The sequence below is a fragment of the Nannobrachium achirus genome (assembly GCF_963921795.1).
Source record: "Nannobrachium achirus genome assembly, chromosome: 7".
Lineage (NCBI taxonomy): Eukaryota > Metazoa > Chordata > Actinopteri > Myctophiformes > Myctophidae > Nannobrachium > Nannobrachium achirus.
In genome coordinates, this window is record NC_137816.1 from 44,069,491 (window position 1) to 44,095,008 (window position 25,518).

Genomic DNA, 25,518 nt, shown 5'->3' on the forward strand with positions numbered 1-25,518 from the left:
TTATTATTATTTAAAAACACCATTTAAACCTTTTGAAAATAGCTGATCTACAAGCTCACAAGATCGTAGAACGTCTATTTTCACTACTTTTGTAAGATGAAGTAGGGCATTCATAAAAAAATAAAGTATGGAGATATGAAGTTTCTGCCTGACAGCAGCGTTATGAAAAACAAAAAGACAGCAAAGGTACACCAGACCAGACCAGAGAACAATGTTAGCACTGCAAATCACACACGACAATATTTGTAGATATAAGTAGATAATAAATCCACATCATGACATTTTGACCTCAGCGCAATTGTTCTTGAAAAGACATTGCAGTGCACCATTGAACCACAGTGGTTCAGGCGTTCTGAGCTTGTAGATCGGCTATTTTTATCTGTGGAACCAACAAGTCAAACTAAATGTAAGGCCTCTACTCCAATACAATTCCAGGTGCTTATCAGAGTGGGGGGAGGGGGATCCCCAGTTCAAATATGATAATTTTGGGGGGGACTCCAGTTCAAATATGATAATTTTGGAGGGGCCTCCAGTTCAAATATGATTATTTTGGGGGGGACTCCAGTTCAAATATGATTATTTTGGGGGGGACTCCAGTTCAAATATGATTATTTGGGGGGGTTCACGGCCTGAAAAGGCTGAGAACCGGGGCGCCCGCTGGCCTACTGGTCCAGGCGCATACCACTTAGGCATTGCCACATAGGCATGGATGCCTGGCGGCGTCGCCGGTTTGATTCCCGATACAGACGACCTTTGCCACGTGTCGCTCCCCATCTCTCCCCCATTTCCTGTCAGTCTACTGTCCTATCAAGAAAAGGCTGAGAACCACTGCTTTAGGAGAACTATTGTGCTATGGGAAATGTCTATTCAGTAGTCTGCTTACCTCAGTTTGAACTGTGCCCGCACCTCTCCATGCTCCAGTTGTAGCAGCTCATTGTAGCAAGCCATCATATTGGCATTTTCCACATATCTCTGAGGGCAACAGAAAGCAGCATGAATAGACAACACATAATCAATATTCAACAATTCCCTTTTTTGTTTTAAAGGACAACCTTTTTTACAACAAGGATTTATATTTTAGATTGTAATTAGAGAAAAGAAAAGATGAGTGTTAAAATATTTTCATCTACTGCTTTCTATCGTTTTAGCCTGCGTACAAGTGTCTTTTTAGACACAATAAGCCCATTCCAAGATGAACACAATCATTCATGGGCAGATGTGACTTATGGGGGCTAGTAGTGTTAATGTAAATAGTATTGAAGAAATTGGCGGCTTATTGTGTCTAAAAATAAATTTCAGATATTTAGCCACTTGTACGCATGCCCCCACCCACTGAAATCATAATCGCTAAAAAGGATAGAAAGCAGTAGATGAAAACATTTTAACACTTGTCTTTTCTTTTCTCTAATTGCAAACTAAAGTATGAAACCATGTTGTAAAAAAAACAAAGTTGTCCTTTAAACGATTATCATGTCACAGGTGCAGTTGCTGTCTGTGAGGACTAGGATGCGGCCAACACAGTGAGTGTACTTTACAATCTTGATTCCTAGCCTTTGAAAATAACATACTGTATATGGATACTGTATATGGAGTGTTGACACAAGGAACAACAATGTTACACAGAAATGCATGCATGAGCAAAAGATGTGCTCATGCCATTTGTGGGAATAGTGTGAAATGTACACACACTTTTGTGGGAATAGTGTGAAATGTTCGCACGCACACACACACGCACACGCACACGCACACGCACACACACACACACACACACACACACACACACACACACACACACACACACACACAGGGTTACTCACCCTATTAAAGCCAGCATTGATCAGAGGCATCACAGAGGCTTCTTCCCTGTCCGGCCTTCAAAAGGGACAAACACATGTTAGCGCTCCAAACGGTTCCAATGACAAAGGCCTGCTGAGAACACATGCTCCCAGGGCTGACGTACAGTACACCATATGACAGGGCACCAAGCCGCCAAAGGCTTACGCTGAGGTTGGCATCTTTAGGTGCTTAAATCATTAGCCAACGCAACAAGTGACAAGAAAGAGGATTGAAGGTAACAGAGGAGGGACATCAGCAGATAAATACGTACCTTTTCACCACGGCGACTATCACAGTGTTTTCTGAGGAGTTGACCGCTCTAATTGACCTGGATGTAAACAGAGGGAGCCGTTTAGCCAGCGAGCAACAGCAGGCCTGGTGGAAAAGGCCTGTGGCATTAAATTAATGTACTTTTCACTTTTTTTTCACACTCCGATTCTCCCCGGCAGGCAGGCAGGGGCCAGTGGTGGAACCAGGGGCGTCACAAGGTGGGGAAAAGTGGGACTTAGTTACTAGGGCCCAAGGTGGAGGGGCCCTAATTAATTTATACTTTAGCTATTGAAATATAGCAGAGCTTGTAGATCTGCTGTTTTGAAAAGTCATGAAAATGTGTGCAAATATTTGAATATGTGTATTTCTTAAGCGAACATTTGTAACTCAAATTTTGCTTCATGGGGGGGTCCCTGGAACTAAATATTTTGAGATGGGGGTCCGTGGCCAAATAAATACATATCATTTTGGGGGTCCTTCACGTGAAAAAGTTTGAGCACCACTGACATAGAAACACAGCTTTTTCAAAAAAAAACGTAGAAGGATTTGAAATATTCAAAGACTTGCCCAAATTTTCATGATTTTTCAAAAATAGCAGATCTACAAGCTGGCAGCGCCCCGCTGTGAGCTTGTGTTATCTGCTATTTTTTCAATAGTTAAAAGCACAATACAATACGTAATGATGCGTTGTGAATCCTTGTAACCCAGGGCCCAGAATGTGTTGCGACGCCCCTGGGTGCAACCCTGTGCGCATGCAGCCCTGGGCCTCTGAAAGAATGCAGTGTACGGCGACGCTCATCCGCCTGTGGTTTCCCTCGGCCAGCGGTCATAAAGGCCCTTTAGTTCTCCGGCCGGGGACGGCTGTGCGCTGCGCGGTACACTGTGAACGTATGGACTGGCTGAAAATGAATGGGGTTAACCCATTTAGAACGGGTACACATTTTGTGTAATATTATTTTATGCTTTAACTATTGAAAAATAGCAGATATACAAGCTCACAGCGCGGCACCGAGTGCCGCGCTGCGAGCTTGTAGATCTGCTATTTTTGAAAAATCGTGAAAATTAGAATTTTGACCCGATTCTATAAGTGTCTTTTCAATCCTTCAGATTTTTTGAAAAACCTACGTTTCTATGTCAGCAATCTGGCTAGCCATTGTCAAAGAAAAGATCCTTTTCACTTAAATATAGCTCAGTTAGTCTGTTCTTGAGAGACGTCAGTGGTTCTCATACCCCCAAAATGATATGTTTTTTTCCACAGTCCCCATCTCAAAATATTTAGTTCCAGGGACCACCCAGAAGCAAAATTTGAGTTACAAAAGTTCGCTTTGAAAATACATACATTCAAAGATTTGCACACATTTTCACAACTTTTTCCAAAAATAGCAGATCTACAAGCTTGCAGCGCGGCACTCGGTGCCGCGCTGTGAGCTTGTATATCTGCTATTTTTCACTGGTTAAAGCATTCAATAATTCTAGGCCTAAATGGGTTTTAACATACACGCTGGGCAGGGTACATGAATGTTTGTAAACGTGTTTTTGGTTTAGGCGCAGGCTAAAGATAGAGGACGATGCGGGCAGGCAACAGGGCTCATTCCTCGGGAGGGGGGCGTGGCTTCTTCTTCACCAGGCAGCATAATGAATGAAGCCTGCCCGGGAAGGACGTACCGAGATACCGGTGTTCCCTATTGAGCTTGGCACATTTCCTGGGACAAGCTGCCCAGATCACACATGTCATACGTGTCTTCTTATTTTTTCACTCTCAAAAAATCGCCTGCAATGTAGTGCATTTGAAACTACATTGCAGTGCACATCATGGGGTGATCACTGCTTGCCTCCTGTGAAATGTTTTATTTATTTTTTTGTTTATTTTCTGTTTATTTTGTTGCCGAGTGAGGTCAGCATAGCCTGGTTAATAAACCAGACCGCACAACACCACCCCGAAGTGTGTGATAGAGTCTGGTTTATTAACCAGGCAAAGGTCAGCAGACAAAGTGACGTGAGTGAGATGACCTGGGTGAAATGTGCCAATCTCGACAGGAAACAACTGTAACACCCACCACCACCCCTCCCCTCTTATTGTACCACCTCTAGGAATGGGACGGCATGACAATGTCAAGAAATCGCGATTTACGATATTATCGCGTTAATCAAAATATCTCAACATCCCATTATTATCCTGTGGCGGAACAATTTGCCAAAAGAAAATTGCTGATCTACAAACTCACAACGCGACTGTAGATCGGTAATTTTTTGGCAAAGAGATTTGGTAGAGAGTGAAAAAAAGACTATCAAGTACGTGATTTCCAGATCCGTTTACCAATTATAGAGGGTTTAAGTGGTACCGGATAGCGGATATGCAAATAAAAGGTGAATTGATCCCAGAGCATTTCACAATAAATTAAATCCCCACGATACGATAATCGCCAGTGTGTTTTATCACGATAGCGATTATCGTCCCATCCCTGCTCCAGACCCCTGTCCTGTCCTGTCCTGTCCTGTCCTGTCCTGTCCTGTCCTGTCCTGTTCCGTCCTGTCCTGTCCTGTCCTGTCCTGTCCTGTCCTGTCCTGTCCTGTCCTGTCCTGTTCCACCTCAGCCACATGCAGGGAGACCCAGACATGCACCCAAGCCCTTCAACAGAACAGAACCAGTCTGGTGTCCTAACACTGCTGGCTTTTCGCTGATGTCAACCCATTTTAGGCCTGAAAAATACCTAAAAATGTCCTCTAAATCCTAACAGTTTTCTGAAAAAAAAAACATGTTTCTATGTCAGTGGTTCTCAAGCCTTTTCATGTCAAGGGCCCTGTAGAATTATTATGTATTTGACCACGGACCCCCATCTGAAAATATTTTGTTCCAGGGCCGCGATTTTTCAAAAATAGCAGATCTACAAGCTCACAGCACGGCACTCGGCGCAGCGCTGTGAGCTTGAATATGCTATTTCTGTACTAGTTAAAGCATACAATAATGGTTAAAATGGTGACACAGATATGTGTACCCAGTCTAAATGGGTTAAGTCAGGGTTTCTCCAGAGGTTTCATGTCAAGGACACCAAAATGTTATTTTGGTCGCCGACCCGACCCCCATCTGAAAGGATTTTGTGCCAGGGACCCCCGTAATTGTTGTGTTAACATTTTAATTTGTTTTTGAGAGATATTTTTGGGGGCTTTTAGAGCTTTATTTATAGTATTACAGCAGAGACTGAGAGGAAACAGGGGGAGAGAGCTAGGGAGAAACACGCAGCAAAGACGTCGCGAACGGGGCTCGAACCCGCGACGCGCTGTCAGACTACATTGTAGCCTGGGTGCCTGGACCGCTACACCAGCCGTCCGGGCCGGTGTTAACATTTTTAAATAAATATTTCAAGATTTTTCTCATTAAAAAACAAAAACAAAAAAACAAACAGCAGATCTAATAGGTTCACGTGTCAAAATGAAATGTGAAATGGGGCAGCAGGCATCGCAATACGACGCGTTGTGTTGTAGCACTGACATTTTTGAATATCCAACATACTGTATAAAGGAGGGGTCTTCAACGTTTTCAGGTCAAGGACCCCTTAGCTGAGAGAGAGATGAACCAGGGACCCCCTCCTCTACATATTGTATAAATGTGTGATGGAGATTTTCATCGATTTTATAGATAGATTCATAGACTTGTTTGACAGTACTGTCATCTATGTCGTCTATGTTGGATTCATGTTTTTAGTAAACTTGACCTTTCACTCTGTACTTGTTCTTCTCTTTTTTACCTCTACACCAAACCTGTTCGCCGAAAATAGCCGATCTACAAGCTCTCAACGCTTCGCAACACAAGGTGTTGAGAGCTTGTAGATCTGCTATTTTTGGTGGCTATTAAAGAGGTTTGGTGTAGAAGCAAAAAGAGCAAACCAAATACAGAGCCATCAGTCAAGTTTACTAAATATTGAGGCTTTAACGCTGATATAAGTAGTTTTCTGCTGACATAAGCAGATTTTTTGGGGCGTTTGCTTAAATGTCACAAGAGACTAGATTATTTTAGGGAGCATTGTTAGACGTCTGAATATAATCAAATAAAATGTAAAAAATAAAATAGAAATGTCAGCAGAAAACTTCTATATCAGCTTTAAGGGGTTAAATAATGTCTGAAAATACACACACAAAGAATTGTATGAAGCCATCTATGAAATCTTTGAAAGGTTTAATCTGCAACACAATTTTATACAATATGTAGTGGGGGTCCCCGTTTCATCTCTCTCTCAGCCAAGGGGTCCTTGGCCTGACAAAAGTTGTGGAGCACTTTTAGTGGTTAACTGGTTCAGAGGTTAATGCATACGAGGTGATGATCCTACCGGCATAGTGCTTCAGCGTCAAAGTGTCTGGAATGTCTGTGGTCGATGATGACGAGGTCGTGATGCTTCTCCACGAAGCATTCGAGAGCTAACTCGGGCGTCCGCGCCACGCTGCACCTGAAGTTAGCCTTCTCACATGCCCAGCAGAAGCCATTACTCTGACTGTCGTCTTTGGCAAATACTAAAAGTACCTGTAGAAAAGAGAGAGAGAGAGAGAGCCATGCACAGCTATTCAAGAAAAGTGGTCGGTTCCACATATTATTGCAATATATACAACTAGACAAAAAGTAAGTTTGCTCTTTATATACCACACCATATCAGTACTTTCCCAACCTCTTTCAACCTGGCATCCCTATTTCAGAGATAGATAAAGAGAGAGACAGAGAGAGATATAGAGAGATACATGTAGAGGGAGAGAGAGAGAGAGAGAGAGAGAGAGAGAGAGAGAGAGAGAGAGAGAGATAGAGAGGACATATACCTGTGGAATAAACTCCCCATTGCAATTAGAACTGCAGACTCACTCCCTAGCTTCCGCGGTGGTCTATACAGTATATGTGCATATATACAAACATTTTGTCATAAATTCTCAAAACATAGCCGAAATGGACCTGCAAGCTCAGAACACATGAGTGTATAAAGTATATTTTCTATTTTCTCTGTGAATACAGATTTGATTTGCCCATTTGTGTGCCTTGGCCACAAACAGTTTGAAAACCACAGGTCTAAGTGTTTCTGTCCCATTGTGTTTGCCCTTCACATGATGCAATAACTATAAGGAACCTTTGTGGGAAAATGAAGCCAAGTAAATTAATAACTGAACCAACATAACAATCACACACAGGTTGTGTACTCAGTGTGCAATAATTGATTGTCCTGATATGATTGGTGAAACTGACGGAACTGCAGGAGACCTGACCAAACATTCAAAATGAACTTGAGTAAAAGTACAAAAGTAATCTCTCGCATTTGATGGAGGAACCGGGAGTGGGGTAGACGTTTTCCCTCTGCAGCCAATTATACGGCCTTGTGGCATGGGAATCTGGGTGTTGTTGGTATGTGTGCTCTGTATGTCAAAAGAAAATATGTAAATTGTTATTATTGTTGTTTTTTTTTGTAATTGTGTTGTTTTTCTTTATATTGTGTTGTGGTTTTGTTACGGGATTGTTTTTGTTTTTGTTTTATGTTTGTAAAAATATGTTTGATGTTCTCTGTAAAAAAAAAAGAAAACTCAATAAATATATTATTAAAAAAAAAAGTACAAAAGTATTCATATCAAAATACACTTAAAGTACTCATTGTGCAGAATCTCCCGTTTCAAGTTTTCAAATGTATGCAAATCTTTTGAAAATAGCAGCTCTACAAGCACACAATGCGTCGCATCGCGACGTATTGTGAGCTTGTGGATCTGCTATTTTCAAATGGCCGAAATGAATATAGGGCTGAAGTGGTTAATGTATGTTTTGTGATGATAATCTATCTACAAAGTAACTAATAACTAACTAGAAAGAAAGGATGGATGGATGGATGGATGGATGGATGGATGGATGGATGGATGGATGGATGGATGGATGGATGGATGGATGGATGGATGGATGGATGGATGGATGAAAGAAAGAAAGAAAGAAAGAAAGAAAGAAAGAAAGAAAGAAAGAAAGAAAGAAAGAAAGAAAGGATGGATGGATGGATGGATGGATGGATGGATGGATGGATGGATGGATGGATGGATGGATGGATGGATGGATGGATGGATGGATGGATGGATGGAAGAAAGAAAGAAAGAAAGAAAGAAAGAAAGAAAGAAAGAAAGAAAGGATGGATGGATGGATGGATGGATGGATGGATGGATGGATGGATGGATGGATGGATGGATGGAAGGAATAAAGTCGGACACGTCACGTATTATAGTCTGGTTGCCCTGCAGGGGCAACCGCACTAATAAACTATGACTACTAAATATATTGATACTTTCGTCAACACAAACACTGAATATTAGGGAGGGACAAGTGGAGAAGAGATCCAGTAGAACTAAAATACTTGTCTGTTATGCCTCATTGCGCTCGGGTGTTCGCTCTGAAAATAGCAGAAGTTCTACAAGCTTACAACGAGCTTGTAGATCGTCTATTTGCAGCATTCAACCAAGTGTAAAAATCTGCCAAAATACATTTTTGTTGACAAAAATTAACTGCTTCAAAAACTTTTCAACAACTGGACCACAGGCCCCAGCAGAGGAAATGCTGCAGTATATCTGCCATTGTGCCGCGCTATGAGCTTGTATATCTGCTATTTTTTTTTAAATCGTGAAAATTCAAAAAGTCTTTGAATATGTTGACCCGATTCTATAAATGTCAAGGACCCCGAGAAACCCCCCCTCCCCCCCCCCCCCCTTCAACAATAGCGACCTTAAGCAAGTTAAAGCAACGCTACGGCAACGGCAGTTGACAACGGTAACCGGAAATGATCCACGCTCGATAGATAAACCTGCCGTTGCCGCGGCAGAAGGTCCCTTCCCACGTAGCGCCTACTCCGTCTGCTGCGTGTACGCGTCGGCGTCGCCATGGGAACCAAAGCGTTCAGTGAAAGGGGTGGGAACCCGTCGCCGCCGAGGCTTTGCTTAACCCTTTTGACCGCTACGGCGATTACGTCATAGCTGCCGTAGTCCGCCTGGCGTTGCCGTCCTGAAAATCAACAAGCTTAAAGTCGCTAATATGTCGTTCAAATATTTGAATTAAAAATGTAAAAAAATATATATTCAGATTTGCACACATTTTCAAGATTTTTCAAAAAATAGCAGATCTACAAGCTTGTATAATAATATCTGCCTCAAGTGTGTCAGAGCCTCTATTGTCGTCTGCCTCTGCCTGCAACGCTATTGGCCAGGCTAGCCTTGACGGGTCAATGATGGCCCTTCCTTTTGGGGCTGGCGAGGAGGCTGTGGCAGAGGGCACCGCTGCTATCGTCACGCCAGCCTTTTAGAGTGCACTCTCTCCCTGCCAGCATACTTTCATACAACCTCTTACTTGCGTAAATACAGGGCCGGGGATCAAATTCTGGGCCCTGGGTACAAGGATTCGCCCATTTAGACTGGGAACACATTATTTTGTGCTTTAACTATTGAAAATTAGCAGATATACAAGCTTGTAGATCTCCTATTTTTGAAAAAACGTGAACATTTGTCTTTGAATATTTCAAATTCTTCAATGTTTCTATGTCAGTGGTGCTCAAACCTTTTCATGTGAAGGACCCCCAAAATTATATGTATTTGGCCACGGACCCCCATCTCAAAATATTTAGTTCCAGGGACCCCCCCAGAAGCAACATTTGAGTTGCAAATATCCGCTTTTAAAAAACACATACATTCAAAGATTTGCACAGATTTTCACGACTATTCAAAAATAGCAGATCTACAAGCTCGCAGCACGCGCTGCGAGCTTGTATATCTGCTATTTTTCAATAGCTAAAGTATAAGGCCCCTCCACCTTGGGCCCTAGTAGTAACTCAGTCCCTCTCCCCCCCCTTGTGACGCCCCTGGGCCCAGCTCCAGGAGCGGTGCCACCACACTGAGAGCAGATTCATGAGTCACGGCTCAAACAGACGTCATCCCCAGTGTTGGCAGGATGTGGAGTGAATGTAAAGAAGAGAAAGTTTGTTCTGCTGTCTCCAGTGGTGTGAAGTAACCAGAAGCAGGGGCGTCACAAGGGGTAGGAAAGTGGGACTGAGTTACTGGGGCCCCAAGGTGGAGGGGCCCTAATAACTTTATCTATTGAAAAATAGCAGATATACAAGCTCACAGCGCGGCACCGAGTGCCGCGCTGCGAGCTTGTAGATCTGCTATTTTTGAAAAGTTGTGAAAATGTGTGAAAATCTTTGAATGTATTTTTTAAGCGAACATTTCCAACTCAAAATTTTGCTTCTGGGGGTCCCTGGAACTAAATATTTTGAGATCGGGGTCCGTGGCCAAATACATATCATCTTGGGGGTCCTTGACATAGGTTTCTTGCACACATTTTCACGATTTTTCAAAAATAGCAGATATACAAGCTTGCAGCGCGGCACTCAATAGTTAACATTCATGGGGGGCCCGCAGTGAATCCTTGTACCCAGGGCCCAGAATTTGGTGTGACGCCCCTGACCAGAAGTACATTTACTCAAGTGCTGTACTTACTGTAAAGTACGATTTTGAGGTACATTTACAATTCTAAAATACTTTGACTTGTACCGCGCCACCACATCTCATAGACGAATATCGTACTTTTACGTCACAACAATTATTTGAAAACTTTAGTTACAAGTTACTTTTGCAGAATTTGATTGTTATTACAAAACATGCACTTCAGCCCTATTTACATTTTGGCCATTTGAAAATAGCTGCTCTTCAAGCTCACAGTGTGTCGCGACACGAAGCAATGGGAGCTTGTAGATCTGATATTTTCAAAATGTTTTTATACATTTGAAAATTTGAAATGGGACATTCTGCATAATGAGTACATTTACTTTCGGTACTTTAAGTACATTTCATGGCAATATATACTTTTATATTTTTACTTAAGTACATTCTGAATTCCAGACTTTTTACTTAGTTGTAACAGAGTATTTCGATAATAGAGTATTGATACTTTACTTAAGTAAAAAGTTGTATTACTTTTCCCACCACTGGCACTGGCAAAGAAACTCACTCCTAAGTACACAGAGAGCACTCATCCAGTGGACAATAATCGAGGGCGACGTTTTTTTTCTTTCTTCTTTTGAAAACTGTCCTTTTGATTCATTCTGATAATTTATCAGGTTTTATTCAAAGGCCTGACTTCATCGAAAGCCAAACCCCCTTGCCCGTTTGGGAGGCCTCGGAGCTGAGAGAGGCAGGTCATTATTTTGACTAAGGGTTAGGGTTAGGTTTAGGCAAAGTTTTACTGAGGTTAGGGTAAGGGTTTGGGTTAGGTTTAGGCATACAGTAGTGGTTAACATTCACCAGGTTAGCATTCACCAGCGTCGGCAGGTTAGCATTTCACCAGGCTATAGCATTCTCCCGCATCGAACAAATGTTATGTGGCAATATTAACATGCTCCAGAGAAAGGCATGAAGCCTGTCTCTACTGTGCTTATGACCATGTTCATCTCGAACAGCAGCAAAGAGTGTCCAGGTCATAAATACATCATCACCCAGTCCTGCAGCTGTGGTCGGTACGCACGGGGAATTAGATCAGAATTCCTCATTGGTATGTTGGTACAAAAGTCAACATACCGACAGAGTTGGAAGAACGGGGAAAATTAAAGGCCAAGACCGGGCTTTTTTCCACACACGGGATAAACGGATAGGCCATCTTAAGTTCGAGTTCTGTTTTGTTGCTCGACAAAAATGACATATTAAAAAATAAATAAAATAAGGCATATTGAAAGGATCAAGTGACGAAGTGTGAATTAGCTATTACTGCTAACACATGTCATCAGCCAGAATAATCTCATGACACATTAATGCTGCTGCAAGGGAAAAGGTTTAGATAAAAGTTATTATAAATTAACGTCATAAAAAAAATTAAACTAAACAAAACTGGGTGAGTGAACTGCATGGTTCTCGGGGGGTCTGACTGCATGGTCTGTCTAGGACAGTGGTTCTCAACCTTTTCAGGCCGTGACCCCCAAAATAATCATATTTTAACTGGGGACCCCCCCACGCACCCACCCACCCTACGAGCACTAAGAGTTGAGGTATTACATTTTATATAATACAGTTCTATAGTGAAAATAGAAGATCTACATGCTCACAACTGTAGATCGTCTATTTTCACAATTTCTGCCTGTATTAAAAAGTCCTTAAATTGTTACTTTAGAAATGTGCAGATACCCTCTATACACTTAAACTTTGTGCTGGTTTTGTTTACTGTTGAGTGAGAAAACAATGTTGCAGATTAAGCTAATCATCTGGGGACCCCCCCAAAATAATTTGGGGCCCACAGGTTGAGAACCACTGCTCTAGAAAACTGAACATCATGGTTGAGAACAGCGGGCCTGGCTGGCACAGACCCTGAGAGAGCAGAGAAAAGAGGAGGAGAGAAGAGAAGATAGGGGGAGGGCATGACACAGATCAGCTGTGTGAGTGACAAAAACAGGAAGGGGATATCATCTCACTGACAGCTTTTCCTACTGTGGTCACAGTAGAGCGCGTCAGGCCTGTGACTGCAACCAGGGGCGTCACAAGGGGGGGGGATGGGACTGAGTTACTAGGGCCCAAGGTGGAGGGGGCCTTAATTATTTTATACTTTAGCTATTGAAAAATAGCAGATACTATAAGCTCACTGCGAGCTTGTAGATCTGCTATTTTTTAAAAGGCTGTGGTCCGGGGCCAAATACATATCATTTTGCGGGTCCTTAGAAGGATTTGAAATATACAAAGACTTTTCACGATTTTTCAAAAATAGCAGATCTACAAGCTGGCAGCGCGGCCAGCAGTGTTACTTCTTAAAATAACATTGTATTAACTAAAAGATATTGATTGCCGCTTTAAACCTTATTTAAACTTAAAATAACCAATCAACAAGCTCCCAACGTACGTGTGTGTGTGTGTGTGTGTGTGTGTGTGTGTGCGTGCGTGCGTGCGTGCGTGCGTACATATATACTGTATAAATAAATATTTACAACATCGTCTCATGAAAACAAATGTTGTTAACTTCCAGGACAGTTGGTGCACCAGAAGATGTTGCATTTTCATCCATCTTCAATGACACATAAACCAAATGAATAAACACACTATTAATAAACTGCAAAACACCAGAAAATGTCCATTTGCAGGGACGAGAGCGCTCCATGACCCTTCTGTGCAGCTCTGCCATAACATGCATTGTTCATTATGGTATGTCCATGGTAATCGATGTTTAGCCTTGTTGCCCCGACAACCAAAGCGTACATTTCACACAATGCATCCATTAACATTTTACCCCTCTTCTTTTCATTTTAAATGGAGATTTGTTTGTATTTTTTATTTTTTTTCCTGACTCATCATTTTAGTTGTAAACTATATGAGATTCCCTCTTTCCCAGGTGTTTCGCCCAGGTGTGCATCAACGTGGTTTTGAGGTTAAGTTTAGGCAGGGGTGTCATTTGGGCCTCCAGGGTGTTGCCATGGCAACACCCTAGCATCTTTTTCATAAAAAATATAATTTTGTCAATTATGCATTTTTTTCTCCACCACAGACGTTTGCAGGACAGTAAATAGATGAATTAGGCCTACCCTCTGTGTAGAAATCCATGTAGCACTGCATCTCTAGCTTGATTCTCCTAATTAGATATTGGTCACATTACACACCTGGGTTTAGGCATAAGGGTTATACTGTAAGCAGGGGACAACTCCAAACCTCCCAAAACAAACTGTTTTGGCTACTTCTCAACCCATGTTTCTCCCACACATTTTGCTAGCTTAAGTTGGAGACAGGGTTAAACAACTAAAAATGGGATTGACTTTCAAAATAGTCAATGCAAATCTGCCCTCCATCCCCTCAGTACCCGCATATCTGACCAAACATCGATCTCCAAAAAGTTAGCGACACCCACAGCCAGAACACCAGAGGGAGCGCACACAATGATCTGATAACACAAACCATAGGACAACTTATGGGTAAATTCTGTGGAATTCCTTGACTATCTCCCTTAAAACATGTAGCTCGCTGGCATCCTTCAAAACTGCTGGTAGTGTCTAGTGTGGTACAGGGAGCGGGGGTAAATGGGGTATTGGTTAGTGTGGTACAGGGAGCGGGGGTAAATGGGGTATTGGGTAGTGTGGTACAGAGAGCGGGGGTAAATGGGGTATTGGGTAGTGTGGTGCAGGGAGCAGGGGTAAAGGGGATATTGGTTAGTGTGGTACAGGGAGCGGGGGTAAATGGGGTATTGGGTAGTGTGGTGCAGGGAGCAGGGGTAAAGGGGATATTGGTTAGTGTGGTACAGAGAGCGGGGGTAAATGGGGTATTGGGTAGTGTGGTGCAGGGAGCAGGGGTAAAGGGGATATTGGTTAGTGTGGTACAGGGAGCGGGGGTAAATGGGGTATTGGTTAGTGTGGTACAGGGAGCGGGGGTAAATGGGGTATTGGGTAGTGTGGTACAGAGAGCGGGGGTAAATGGGGTATTGGTTAGTGTGGTACAGAAAGCGGGGGTAAATGGGGTATTGGGTAGTGTGGTACAGGGAGCAGTGGTAAAGGGGGTATTGGGTAGTGTGGTACAGAGTGCGGGGGTAAATAGGGTATTGGGTAGTGTGGTGCAGGGAGCAGGGGTAAAGGGGATATTGGGTAGTGTGGTACAGAGAGCAGGGGTAAATGGGGTATTTGGTAGTGTGGTACAGAGAGCGGGGGTAAATGGGGTAGTGTGGTACAGGGAGCAGGGGTAAATGGGGTATTTGGTAGTGTTGTACAGGGAGCAGGGGTAAATGGGGTATTGGGTAGTGTGGTACAGTACCTGAAGCTGGTCTTTATATAACTTCATTGGTCCAAATTGCACCTCTGTTAATGTGTTCTGAAAGACAAGAGGATTACAAATATTAGAAACAATCTTATTTCCACTCATAAATTAGTTTCCTCTCATCTTCTGCCTACTTACAGTAGAATTCTGAATTTTATAGCTGCTACAGACAGTATATGGGTACGATATCCACACGTTTCCAACGTCCCATCGGCCATCGTGCATTGCGCAGAAGGCGTGCGGCACTTCCGGCGTCGCAGCCGAGAGTGATCTACAAGCTCACAGCGGTTGCATCTGCGACACAACGTGAGCTTGTATGTATGATGTACCTTGCTCTTTACTGTACTCTGTTCTTGTTTTTCTTGCTGCAATTTATTTTAGCACATACAGTAAACAAAGGCAGATTTGGGGGGGGAGGGGGGGGGGGAGTGAAACAGCTGTATCCAGGGACAGATCAAAACTCAAAGATTATTATAAGACAAGAAAAGCAGTTCCTGCAGAAACTGCGTGAAAACACACTTGTGAAAACACACAATAAGTATATTATGTACAGTAAAAACATCATAATACACAATTAACCCATAAATAGCAGCACTCACTTCACACTGGGTGTGATTTATTTGTATTGTCTCTGCCAGGCCGGATGGCCGAAGGCCGAAGACTGTGTGGTTAAAAATGTCAAAAAGTGTAAAGAGAAAAATACAAGCCATAATAACTGCGTAAAGCTGAACTAGTTGTAGTGTGAACAAGATTTCAAGCACAAAGAATGTGGGAGAAGCAGAATGCCAAAATAAAGTTAAGTAAAGTTAAATAAATAAATAAAGAAGAAGAATAAATATAAAGGGGGGACAAGTGTATTTCGCTGGATCAAGCCCACAATTATCATTTTAGGGTCACGCAGACCCTGACCCCAAGCTACCCTGAATGGGCAGTCGGGTGGGCATACAAATACACTACAAGTACTTGTTAGATGTTTTGTTTTATCATATAGGATTTACAGTCTATAAACACACAGTTAGGGATGGGACGATAAGCAATATTATCATTTATTGTGATAAAAAACGTCATGCACTGGGATCAATTCAACTTTTATTTGCCGAGCTGCATATCCGGGATATTTCACTTTCAAAAAAACTTTTGGTAATTTTATCTTCTAATCAGCCTTTAATGAACACCCTGAACAGTTTTTAATTAGCTTGATTGAATATTTAGATATTTGATGTTAATGTTACCAGGCCTTCCAAGCCCAGGGCTTCTCCCCACACACACCCATTGTAACTTCAAACTTCATTTTAACCATGATAGATTCATTAAAAACACCCATTATTTTTTCTGGTGACTCATACTACCCTCCTAATATGTGAGCAGGCCGTGTTTTTTCGCCAGTCACTGCCTGTATGCAACCCCCAAGTACGGTGCATATACATGTGCGTGTGCATGAACGCTCGAGAATGGGCACGCACGTGCACGGCGAACGTGCGCATTGCTTTAAGGGTCCCGGTTTGAGGTATATACATACTTGATACAGTCTTTTTTTCACTCTCTATCAAAAGTCTTAGCCAAAAAATAGCCGATCTACAAGCTCATCGCGACGCGTTGTGAGCTTGTAGATCGGCTATTTTTTGCACATGTTATGCCCCAGGATAATGTTATGCCCCAGGATAATTTTGATTATCGCGATAATATCGTAAATCACAATTTCTTTGGTCACAATAATCGCGATATGAAATGTTCATATCGTCTCATCCCTACACACTGTATTTTACTAGCCCCATATAGAACCTCACCCGTCGCTGCATACTGTTGTGCGCCGAGACGAGGTCCTATAAAGGTTTCCCCGAGGGGGGGGTCGAACGCCTCCAACGTTGAGGTAGAAAACACTCTTCCCGAAATTGTATCCACAAAGTAAAGGTAGTTCCGAGCTCCCAGACTGTGATAACCTAACCAGGGTCCATAAAACATGAACCAGGGCATGAAACAACCCCTTAAAATCGCTAGTTTTGTCAGCCGGTAATGTTTACAAGCCTGGAAGTTGCAGGCGGAATGGCAGCATTAGCGCCTCCTCTGGTGACGGGTGAGGTTCTATATGGGGCTAAGTATTTTACATGATATTTATCTGCATGTAAAAACTAGAAAAACATGCTCCTCAGAGTCCTCGGAGCACAGGTCTCCACCAGGGCATGTAGGTTACTGTCGGCCAGCAAAGTTTCGCGGCAATCGGACGCTGCATTCATTATTTGAAGCATGTGATGTGAGATGTGAGATGTGAGGTCTTTACTTGGCCTCCAAGGAGTATGCGTGCACAGTTTCATGCCAATTGGTCCAACGGTTACCGGAGACTAGCTGCTACAGAAGAACAGACGGGCACACGGACGGACAGAGGCGAAAACATAGTCTCCCCAACAATAAAAATAAAGAAATCTTAATGCATGTATGTTCTGCTGTTTAGACGTTAGTCCTGTTAGTCAGACAGATATATTGGAGGGGTCTGAATGAGGAGCCCTCATATTTGAGCGTTAATCTGTATTTAAATGTACAAATATAAGTAAATTGTGTCTCAGGGACCCCGAGGCACTGGCCTGGACCATAATCTGTTCATTGCTGTATTCATGCTATATTTCCCTTTGAAGCTGAAAGAAGATACATGTATCAAGCGCCACAGTCAGAAATCAATATGTCACCAATGTCTGTGCAACAGGAATGGCATGTCTACCATGTACTACCATGTGCTTCATGTGGCCAGTCCCTGACGCTATCTATTTCCCGCTGTAGAGGAGCGCTCGTTTTTCGGCAGACTTGTCGAAGTCCGCTTGAGCCGACTCGGCGCCGTCCGACTTATGTCCCGAAAGGGACAGAATTGTAGGTCTTTGCACGGTCCAAGTGAACACAGCGGAGCACTCCCTACCTCCGGTCCAGCCAATCACAAGCCGCGGCCGACAAGGCATTTCCTACGGACACAATAATAGCTTCCCTGACATCAGTCACCTTTGATGTTTCTATGACTCCATATTTGGACAAGGTTTATATTTTTTTTTTAAACATGAAAATAAGCTGTGTGTGAGGATGTTAATTCCTTGACCTACTGACAATTTACACAGGAAGTATAGGACTGATCAGTCCAGGGGTTTGTAAAATTAGCCTTGGGTGACCAGACGTCCCAGTTTGGCCGGGATTGTCCTGGTTTCAAGCTGCGTGTCCTGAGTCTTGACAAATATCTCAAACACAAATATGTCCTGGTTTTCAAGATTCTCTACAAAATTGTCCCGGTTTTCGCCAGAATTAAAATAATAGTAGTTGTTTTCAGCGGTTGCATAGACGTATTTCTTGTTCTTTTCATGTGAACAAGCTCACATCAGAAAAGATGAACAAATGCATTACGTGTCTGAATTCAACGCCAAGTATGTTTGTCAGCCAGTCACTGCCTGTATGCAACCCCCAAGTACGGTGCATATACATGTGCGTGTGCATGAACGCTCGAGAATGGGCACGCACGTGCACGGCGAACGTGCGCATTGCTTTAAGGGTCCCGGTTTGAGGTCCCGGTTTGAGGGGCTGAATATATGGTCACCTGGTCACTGAAGAAGACCAAGAACGGTCGAAACGTTTGTATTGCTGCTTGTCGTCTAAAATAAATATTGGAGCACTGAGAGTGAGTTGCGAGCCATTTTCTTTTTTCTTAGTAAATACTGCTCTGGCAGTTTCAGCTCAGCACCAAGCAACAGAGGATGTGCGTTATTTTTCCTTGAACACCCTAGATTAGCCCCAACACAGACATTCCCAACACAGACTCACACAGACCCATTTCTAGACGGCTGGCCTCCTATAGAGCTATTTATACCATTTTAATGACAGCATCTGCTTTGTTTGGGTTTGTTGTGCTCCAAGTGTGATTTTGAGACCTTCCATGCAATGAGAGTGAATATAGAGTGAATATAAAAAAAACACTACTTCCATTTGACTCTCAAGCAGAGGAGCCACAGATAAAATATGATTGGTAGGCTACATAAGCCAAGGTTGGAGGGGGCGGCAGTGACTGGTGAGTGACCACTTGGGAGTCAGAGGGTTCTCGGGACGGTTGGATCCCTGGCTCCCCCTGCGTTATTGCTGAGGTATCCTTGAGCAACACACTGGTCTGAACCCCTAACTCAGGGTTCCCCAATAGGCGGCCCGCGGGGGGCTACTGTCTGGCCCACACCAACCCCAGTATTAATGGTGGTATAAGAGCAGCAACAACACTAGTATATTGTCATTGTTGGGTGGAAATCTCGTATCTCCAAATTTGTACGTTCTTTCGCAAATCATACAAGGCCGTCGCACAAAAGTAGTCAAAACAGCCGATCTACAAGCACACAACGCGCGTTGTGTGCTTGTAGATCTGCTGTTTTCACTAGTTTAAATAATCTTTAAAATGATAGATGCAAAACGAATGGTTTTGGACATACAAGAGTTTCACCCGACAACTACGATATCTGAACTGTCGCAGTCGCTGGAGTAGCGGGAACACCACCGTCGCCCCCTGCAATGTTGTACCCTAGACATAATTCGGCCCTTTGGGAAAACCAATTGGGGAACCCTGCCCTAACTGCTCCTGATGAGCAGGCTGGTGCCTTGCATTGTTGCCTCTGCTGTCAGTGTGTGAATGGGTGTTTGTAATGGTCACTGTAAAGGCACTACACCAGTAAGACTCCCTGATAGGGGGATTGGCAGCCAATGAGTGTGTGTGTGTGTGTGTGTGTGTGTGTGTGTGTGTGTGTGTGTGTGTGTGTGTGTGTGTGTGTGTGTGTGTGTGTGTGTAAAGTTTGGCATGGATGGGGCAACGGTGGCGAGATATGAGTAGGGCAAAAGTGTGACGTGACGTGTGACGGACAGACTGACTGACAGCCGGTCGAGGTTTTGATAGTAACTGCGACCTGACGGTCGCAATAAATGCACCATCTACCAAGGTTTATCCAAGTGCAACATTAATAACTCAATTTTGAACCTGCTGTTTCAAAGAACATGTCACATAATGTGAGTCCCTATTGAAGAAAGAAATGAAAAAAATCACACCTAGTATGAAGTGAGCAGTGCTATTTATGAGTTAATTTAATTGAGCGTCCCGCGAAGCTTAGCCAGTGTGACCCTGCCTGGGCGTAGAACAAACTCTGAGTGCCTTGTGGCAAGATGTAGGCCCGATGTAGGCCCGATGTAGGCCAGACGTAGGCCAGATGTAGGCCAGATGTAGGCCACGCTTCCCGGACCAGCTATTGGAGCGTAGCTCCTTCCAGGAGCACGGCTCAAAAAAAGAGAAAAAACTAGGGATGAGGCCGAATATTCGGCACCGAAAATTTTCGGCCGAAAATGGCTAAAAATGCATTTTCGGTTTTCGGCTGGATAGCTTTTAAAACCGAATAGTTGAGCACCGAATAGTGTGAAGGACAGGGTCAGGGGTCCTCAATAGGCGGACCGCAGTCCATGTCCGGACCGCGGCACATTTCTGAGAAATCTCCGCACAGTTGTATCTGACGATCGGACTGACTGTGTGTGATGTGTGTTTGTGTGTGCGTGGGTGTGTACTGTGTATGTGCTGATTGTGCTCATTCGCTCAAACACATACACAGGCTCACAAGACACACCCCTACGCCAATTTGCAAGCCCACAAAGCGTCGCGGGTGCAACGTGCTGTGGGCTTGTAGATCAAAGGTTTTCCTTCCCTCCGAGTCTCCGACGCAGTCTGCTCTCCATGCTGCTCCCCCCCCTCCCCTCTCCTCTCCTCTCCACACACTCATGCCGCTCGCTGCCTTAAAAAAGTTGCTAAAACCTCTTGGAAACCATTGCTCCCACTGGATTAATAACTTAGAGATCTTCTACCTTTGGCTGTTCAATTGGAGAGGACAACAGCAACACATTAATATCCACGATGTAAGGCTCCAACTGCTTGCATTAGACGAGAAATGGTCGCGAAACTCGCGATGCGTGATCATGCGTCTTTAACAATGTGATGTGTCGTCGCATATTATTGCCAGCTATCCTAGGCTGTGTTAGGTTAATAACTATGACTCGTTGACCCTGATTTGACTGGTCATTTGACATAGTCAATCAGCACAGTCAGTCTGGCTTGTGCAGTACGTGTGTCAACTAACTGAATGTCAAGTAATCCTCTCCCCCTCACGCTAAGTTCCACTTTATTTTCCATTCTGAACGACAAGCCTAATATTGCATTTATGCTCTTTAGTTTCCAATAATTAAACTATAAGCCAGTGTTTTGCATGCATAAATAATTATCCATTCATCCATCCATCCATCTTCAACCGCTTATCCAGCATCAGGTAGCAGGGGTAACAGTTCCAACTGAGATTTCCAAAGTTCCAAATAATAATAATAATAATTAAAATAAACAATTCTAATGATTATAATAAACATACATACATACAGTACATACTGTATAAATGTATCCGCCTTATTTCGCCTTCGCCTTTTTTTCGGACCTGGACCTTCAAGATTTGTATTTGAGGACCCCTGGGCCCTAGATCATTTTGCAACATACAGTATGTGCATTTGTTGTTGAAGGCCTGGCTGTTACAGCCCTTGTGTTTACAATAATATTTTGTTGTAGGCCTAGATCATTCTGCAGTTTTAAGCACCTTGTTCTGATGCACTTTTATCTCTGTAGGATACTACAGAAATAGTTGCACTATTTTGACTTTGTTTTATGCTAACATTGCAAAGAGAAAATATTTTATTTTGTTATGTGTGCATTCAAAAGTGAGAAATAAATGTTTTATGGAACCATATGGTGATTATTATTTAAGTTAGGGTTTGCCATAATCAGGTAGCTTTACAACAAAGGTACAGCAATGGTACAAACATTTATTATACAAAATAAATTATATACATGTATTATTCGGCTATTCGGTATTCGGTATTCGGTGGAATGTTTCCAGTATTCGGTATTCGGTTTCGGCCAAGAATTTTGCTTTCGGCCCATCCCTAGAAAAAACTAAACAAAAAGACGGTAACAGTTTCTTTGAAGCCCATGTCTATAAATAATGCATTGCAATCTGCTTGATAATTAAGCACACATATTCAAAATGTTTTAATAATAGTAATCATAACACATGAAAAAGCATTTTAAAATTTTCCATTTTCATTCAACTTTATGAGCTCTGAAAAGGAATAAATAAACAAAGCAGGATCACAGATTCCAAACACAGGAGCGTCAGGGAGGGGGAAAGTGGGACTGAGTTACCAGGGCCCAAGGTGGAGGGGCCTGGAATTATTTTATACTTTAGCTATTGAAAAATAGCAGATATACAAGCTCACAGCACGGCAACGAGTGCCGTGCTGCGAGCTTGTAGATCTGCTATTTTTGAAAAGTCGTGAGAATGGGAGCAAATCTTTGAATATGTGTTTTTTAAGCGAACAATTGTAAAAAAAAAATTGCTTCTGGGGGGTCCCTGGAACTAAATATTTTGAAATGGGGGTCTGTGGCCAAGTACATGTAATTGTGGGGGTCCTTCACATGAAAAGGTTTGAGCGCCACTGACATAGAAACATAGGTTTTTCAAAAAACCTTAGAAGGATTTGAAATATTCAAAGACAAGCACAAATGTTCAATATTTTTCAAAAATAGCAGATCTACAAGCTCACAGCGTGGCACTATGTGCCGCGCTGTGAGCTTGTAGATCTGCTATTTTTCCAATAGTTAAAGCACCCAGGGCCCAGAATTTGGTGCGACACCCCTGTCCACACAGTCCATGTTCAACTCATTAAGCCCGCTTCATACTTCCTCGTACGACACTGTCGTGGATCTGCGGCGGCTCCTTGTGGGCTTGTACGTCTGTTATTTTACGGCAGCGCGACACCGCCGTGCGGAAGGACGGAGCATGAATTAGGCTTTTACACTTTCCCTCCACGACGAGCTCTCTTTTCTGTCTGCAAATAATTTAGCTTCCTTCCTGCTAAATGGAACCCAGCACAGGGGTTAGTAACCATAGAAACCAAGCCCCTTGTGGACTTCCATCCCTCTAGAATTCCTCTTCTGCGTAAACAATCTACACACGTGAGGAGGAACACACACACACACACACACACACACACACACACACACACACACACACACACACACACACACAGAGGAATTTCTGAAACACGCTGGGCCGGCATTAAATGGCTTCTAGCTAAATTGTAAGCCTTTTGCAAGTAACACGAGCAACAAAAGAAAAAAGCTGATTAGTTCCCAGTAGTGACCCAATTGACGTCACTGGGACATTGCGCTCCGTTTGTTGCAACGTCCCCTAACAGTGTGCATGACATCAGGATACAGTAGCTAACTTCTGATGGGCTATGTGATAATTAGATCTTTCACAGACACGAGGACATGGTCGCATGATAGGAGCTCACAGTTGGTATGTATGTGCGCTCTGTGTATGTGTGTGTGTGTGTGTGTGTGTGTGTGTGTGTGTGTGTGTGTGTGTGTGTGTGTGTGTGTGTGTGTGTCTGTGGCCTTGAAAAACAACAAAATGCAACAAATCTGTGTTATTCCAAAGCTTGACAAGATTGACAGAAAATGTCTCTATCAACTTTCATTAATTGATTTAACAAAATATAGATTTTGTGTGGTGGAACTGAAACGAAATGCTCTTCCTCCTATAGAATACTGCCAAACATCCAGCTAAATGTCCCAGATGGAGTGCGCACACACACACACACACACACACACACACACACACACACACACACACACACACACACACACTTACTTGTGACAGCATTTGCTAGAGAAGTGGTAGAGGTCTGGGGCTTTGGTGTACTATAGAGTTTAGCTACAGGGCCTTAAGCTAGCTGAGGCCTAGCAGAGTACTCCGTCTCAGCATAGGGAGACCCGTGCTTCATTTATATCTCGCCGCACGGGCGGTGTCGCACGGCTATTTTTTGGCGCGTGACACACAGCGTCGTACGATGAAGTCAAAGTCAGGCTTCAGTCCCCTCTAATTGACACCGACACAACCAATGCAAATGCAGCTGAGGTTGTGTAACTGGAATAGCCTGCCTGCCCCACACACACAGAGCCAAGCCAGTCTGCCAGCCTGCCTCCTTGGCCAAGCACACTCCTCTAGTACAGTGTAACACACACACACGCACACACACAGCAATGAATCACTCAGCCAGGCATTTGCATCCCGCAAACATCATGCTGGCACCCAACCAGGGGCAAACAAAACGGGGGAAGTGAGTGAGCATGCAGGACAGGCGGGCGGCCACTATGGACATGGTGCGTGTGTGCCTACGTAATCCATGTCCCTCTCTCCCTCCCTCCCTCCCTCCGCCATACCAGTCACAACGGGAAAGCTCACACTTTAGCGAGTGATCACGGCTGACAGGTCTGTTGAGTTGGGGCTCAGCGCAGATGCACTTTTGTTCTTCTGTGCCACGCTGCATGGAAGCCTGTGATTATTAATGTAACAAATGTCAGCCGTTGCAATTGTGCTCACCAATGTGCACCGAGTAGAAAATGCGGCGCTGTGCGTGCAGAAATGCATGAGTGGAATAAAAAGGCGAAATGGTTAATGTCTCTTTTAGCACATTAACCTCACGTAGGGCTGTCACGATTATGACATTTTACATGACGATTATTTGTCACTCAAATAATTGCAATTAACGATTTAATTGTGTATTTGTCGTTGACAATTACATTTCTGTTTGGCTTTTAGGCTTTTAAGTTGCACATGGCAGATATGACACATAACCTAAATATACAAATAAATTACTGACATATTTGACAACTTTATACTTAAAAAAGAACATTGATAGTGGAAATCTACAAGCTCACAACGCGTCACGATGCGACGCGTTGTGAGCTTGCAGATCGGCTATTTCCACTATTTTTGCCTTTTTTAAAAAATATATGAACATTTTTCAACATGGAAACGATTATGACGATTATGAAAAATAATCACTATTATGTAAAAAAAAAATCACGATTGGACGATTATGTAATAATTGTGACCTCACGTTTTCAGACAATCTGACAAGAGTTTCTAAACCTCAGTGTTCCAGATGATGGTATGGCCTGAGGCCTATGACAGCACAGTGTGATCCGTCACTGTGTGCATCTACAGTCCTCCCAGGCTGCAATCAGGCCAGAGTACAGGCCGCTGTTCCCACTCCATACACCTAATGTATTTACATAGCAGAGCTGCTTCTGACCCCATATCCTGCTCCCTGTGCATCCGGCCCTATGGATCTCCTCCAGTCTCTCTCTCTCTCTTACCCGTCTCTTTCACACACACACACACACACACACACACACACACACACACACACACACACACACACACACACACACACACACACACACACACACACACACACACACACACACACACACACAGAGTGGCTTTCCACTAGAAGTGAAAAACAGGAAATTGGATGACATTGTTCGGTGCGCAGACGTCAGCAGTGAGAGATAGAAAGAGTAAACAGCTTCCTCCAGCCCAGAGCTGGGACCAGGATGCAGGGAATCTTGGGATGTCTGCCCTTGCCTAGTGCTTCTTAGGAAGGCGCGCACATGGCAGCCGCCCTGTTAGCAACAAGCCACAGGTTCCCCCTCCCTTTGACAGAGCCCCCGCCCCGGCTAAATTATGACACAATTATTATACATTTATAATT

At 43.4% G+C, this 25,518-nt stretch overlaps 1 protein-coding gene across 1 annotated transcript in view; it reads right to left on the reverse strand.

The window, feature by feature from the left end:
* pde8a (phosphodiesterase 8A) overlaps window positions 1–25,518 on the reverse strand; it is an 80,856-nt gene that overhangs the window by 24,864 nt on the left and 30,474 nt on the right. Inside the window, exons 2-6 of the mRNA XM_080730799.1 lie at window positions 14,866–14,922; window positions 6,432–6,622; window positions 2,108–2,164; window positions 1,818–1,872; window positions 884–972 (exon numbers count right to left, since the gene is read on the reverse strand). Of these exons, the coding sequence (XP_080586925.1) occupies window positions 884–972; window positions 1,818–1,872; window positions 2,108–2,164; window positions 6,432–6,622; window positions 14,866–14,922 (449 nt within the window). The remainder of the gene's footprint in view (window positions 1–883; window positions 973–1,817; window positions 1,873–2,107; window positions 2,165–6,431; window positions 6,623–14,865; window positions 14,923–25,518) is intronic.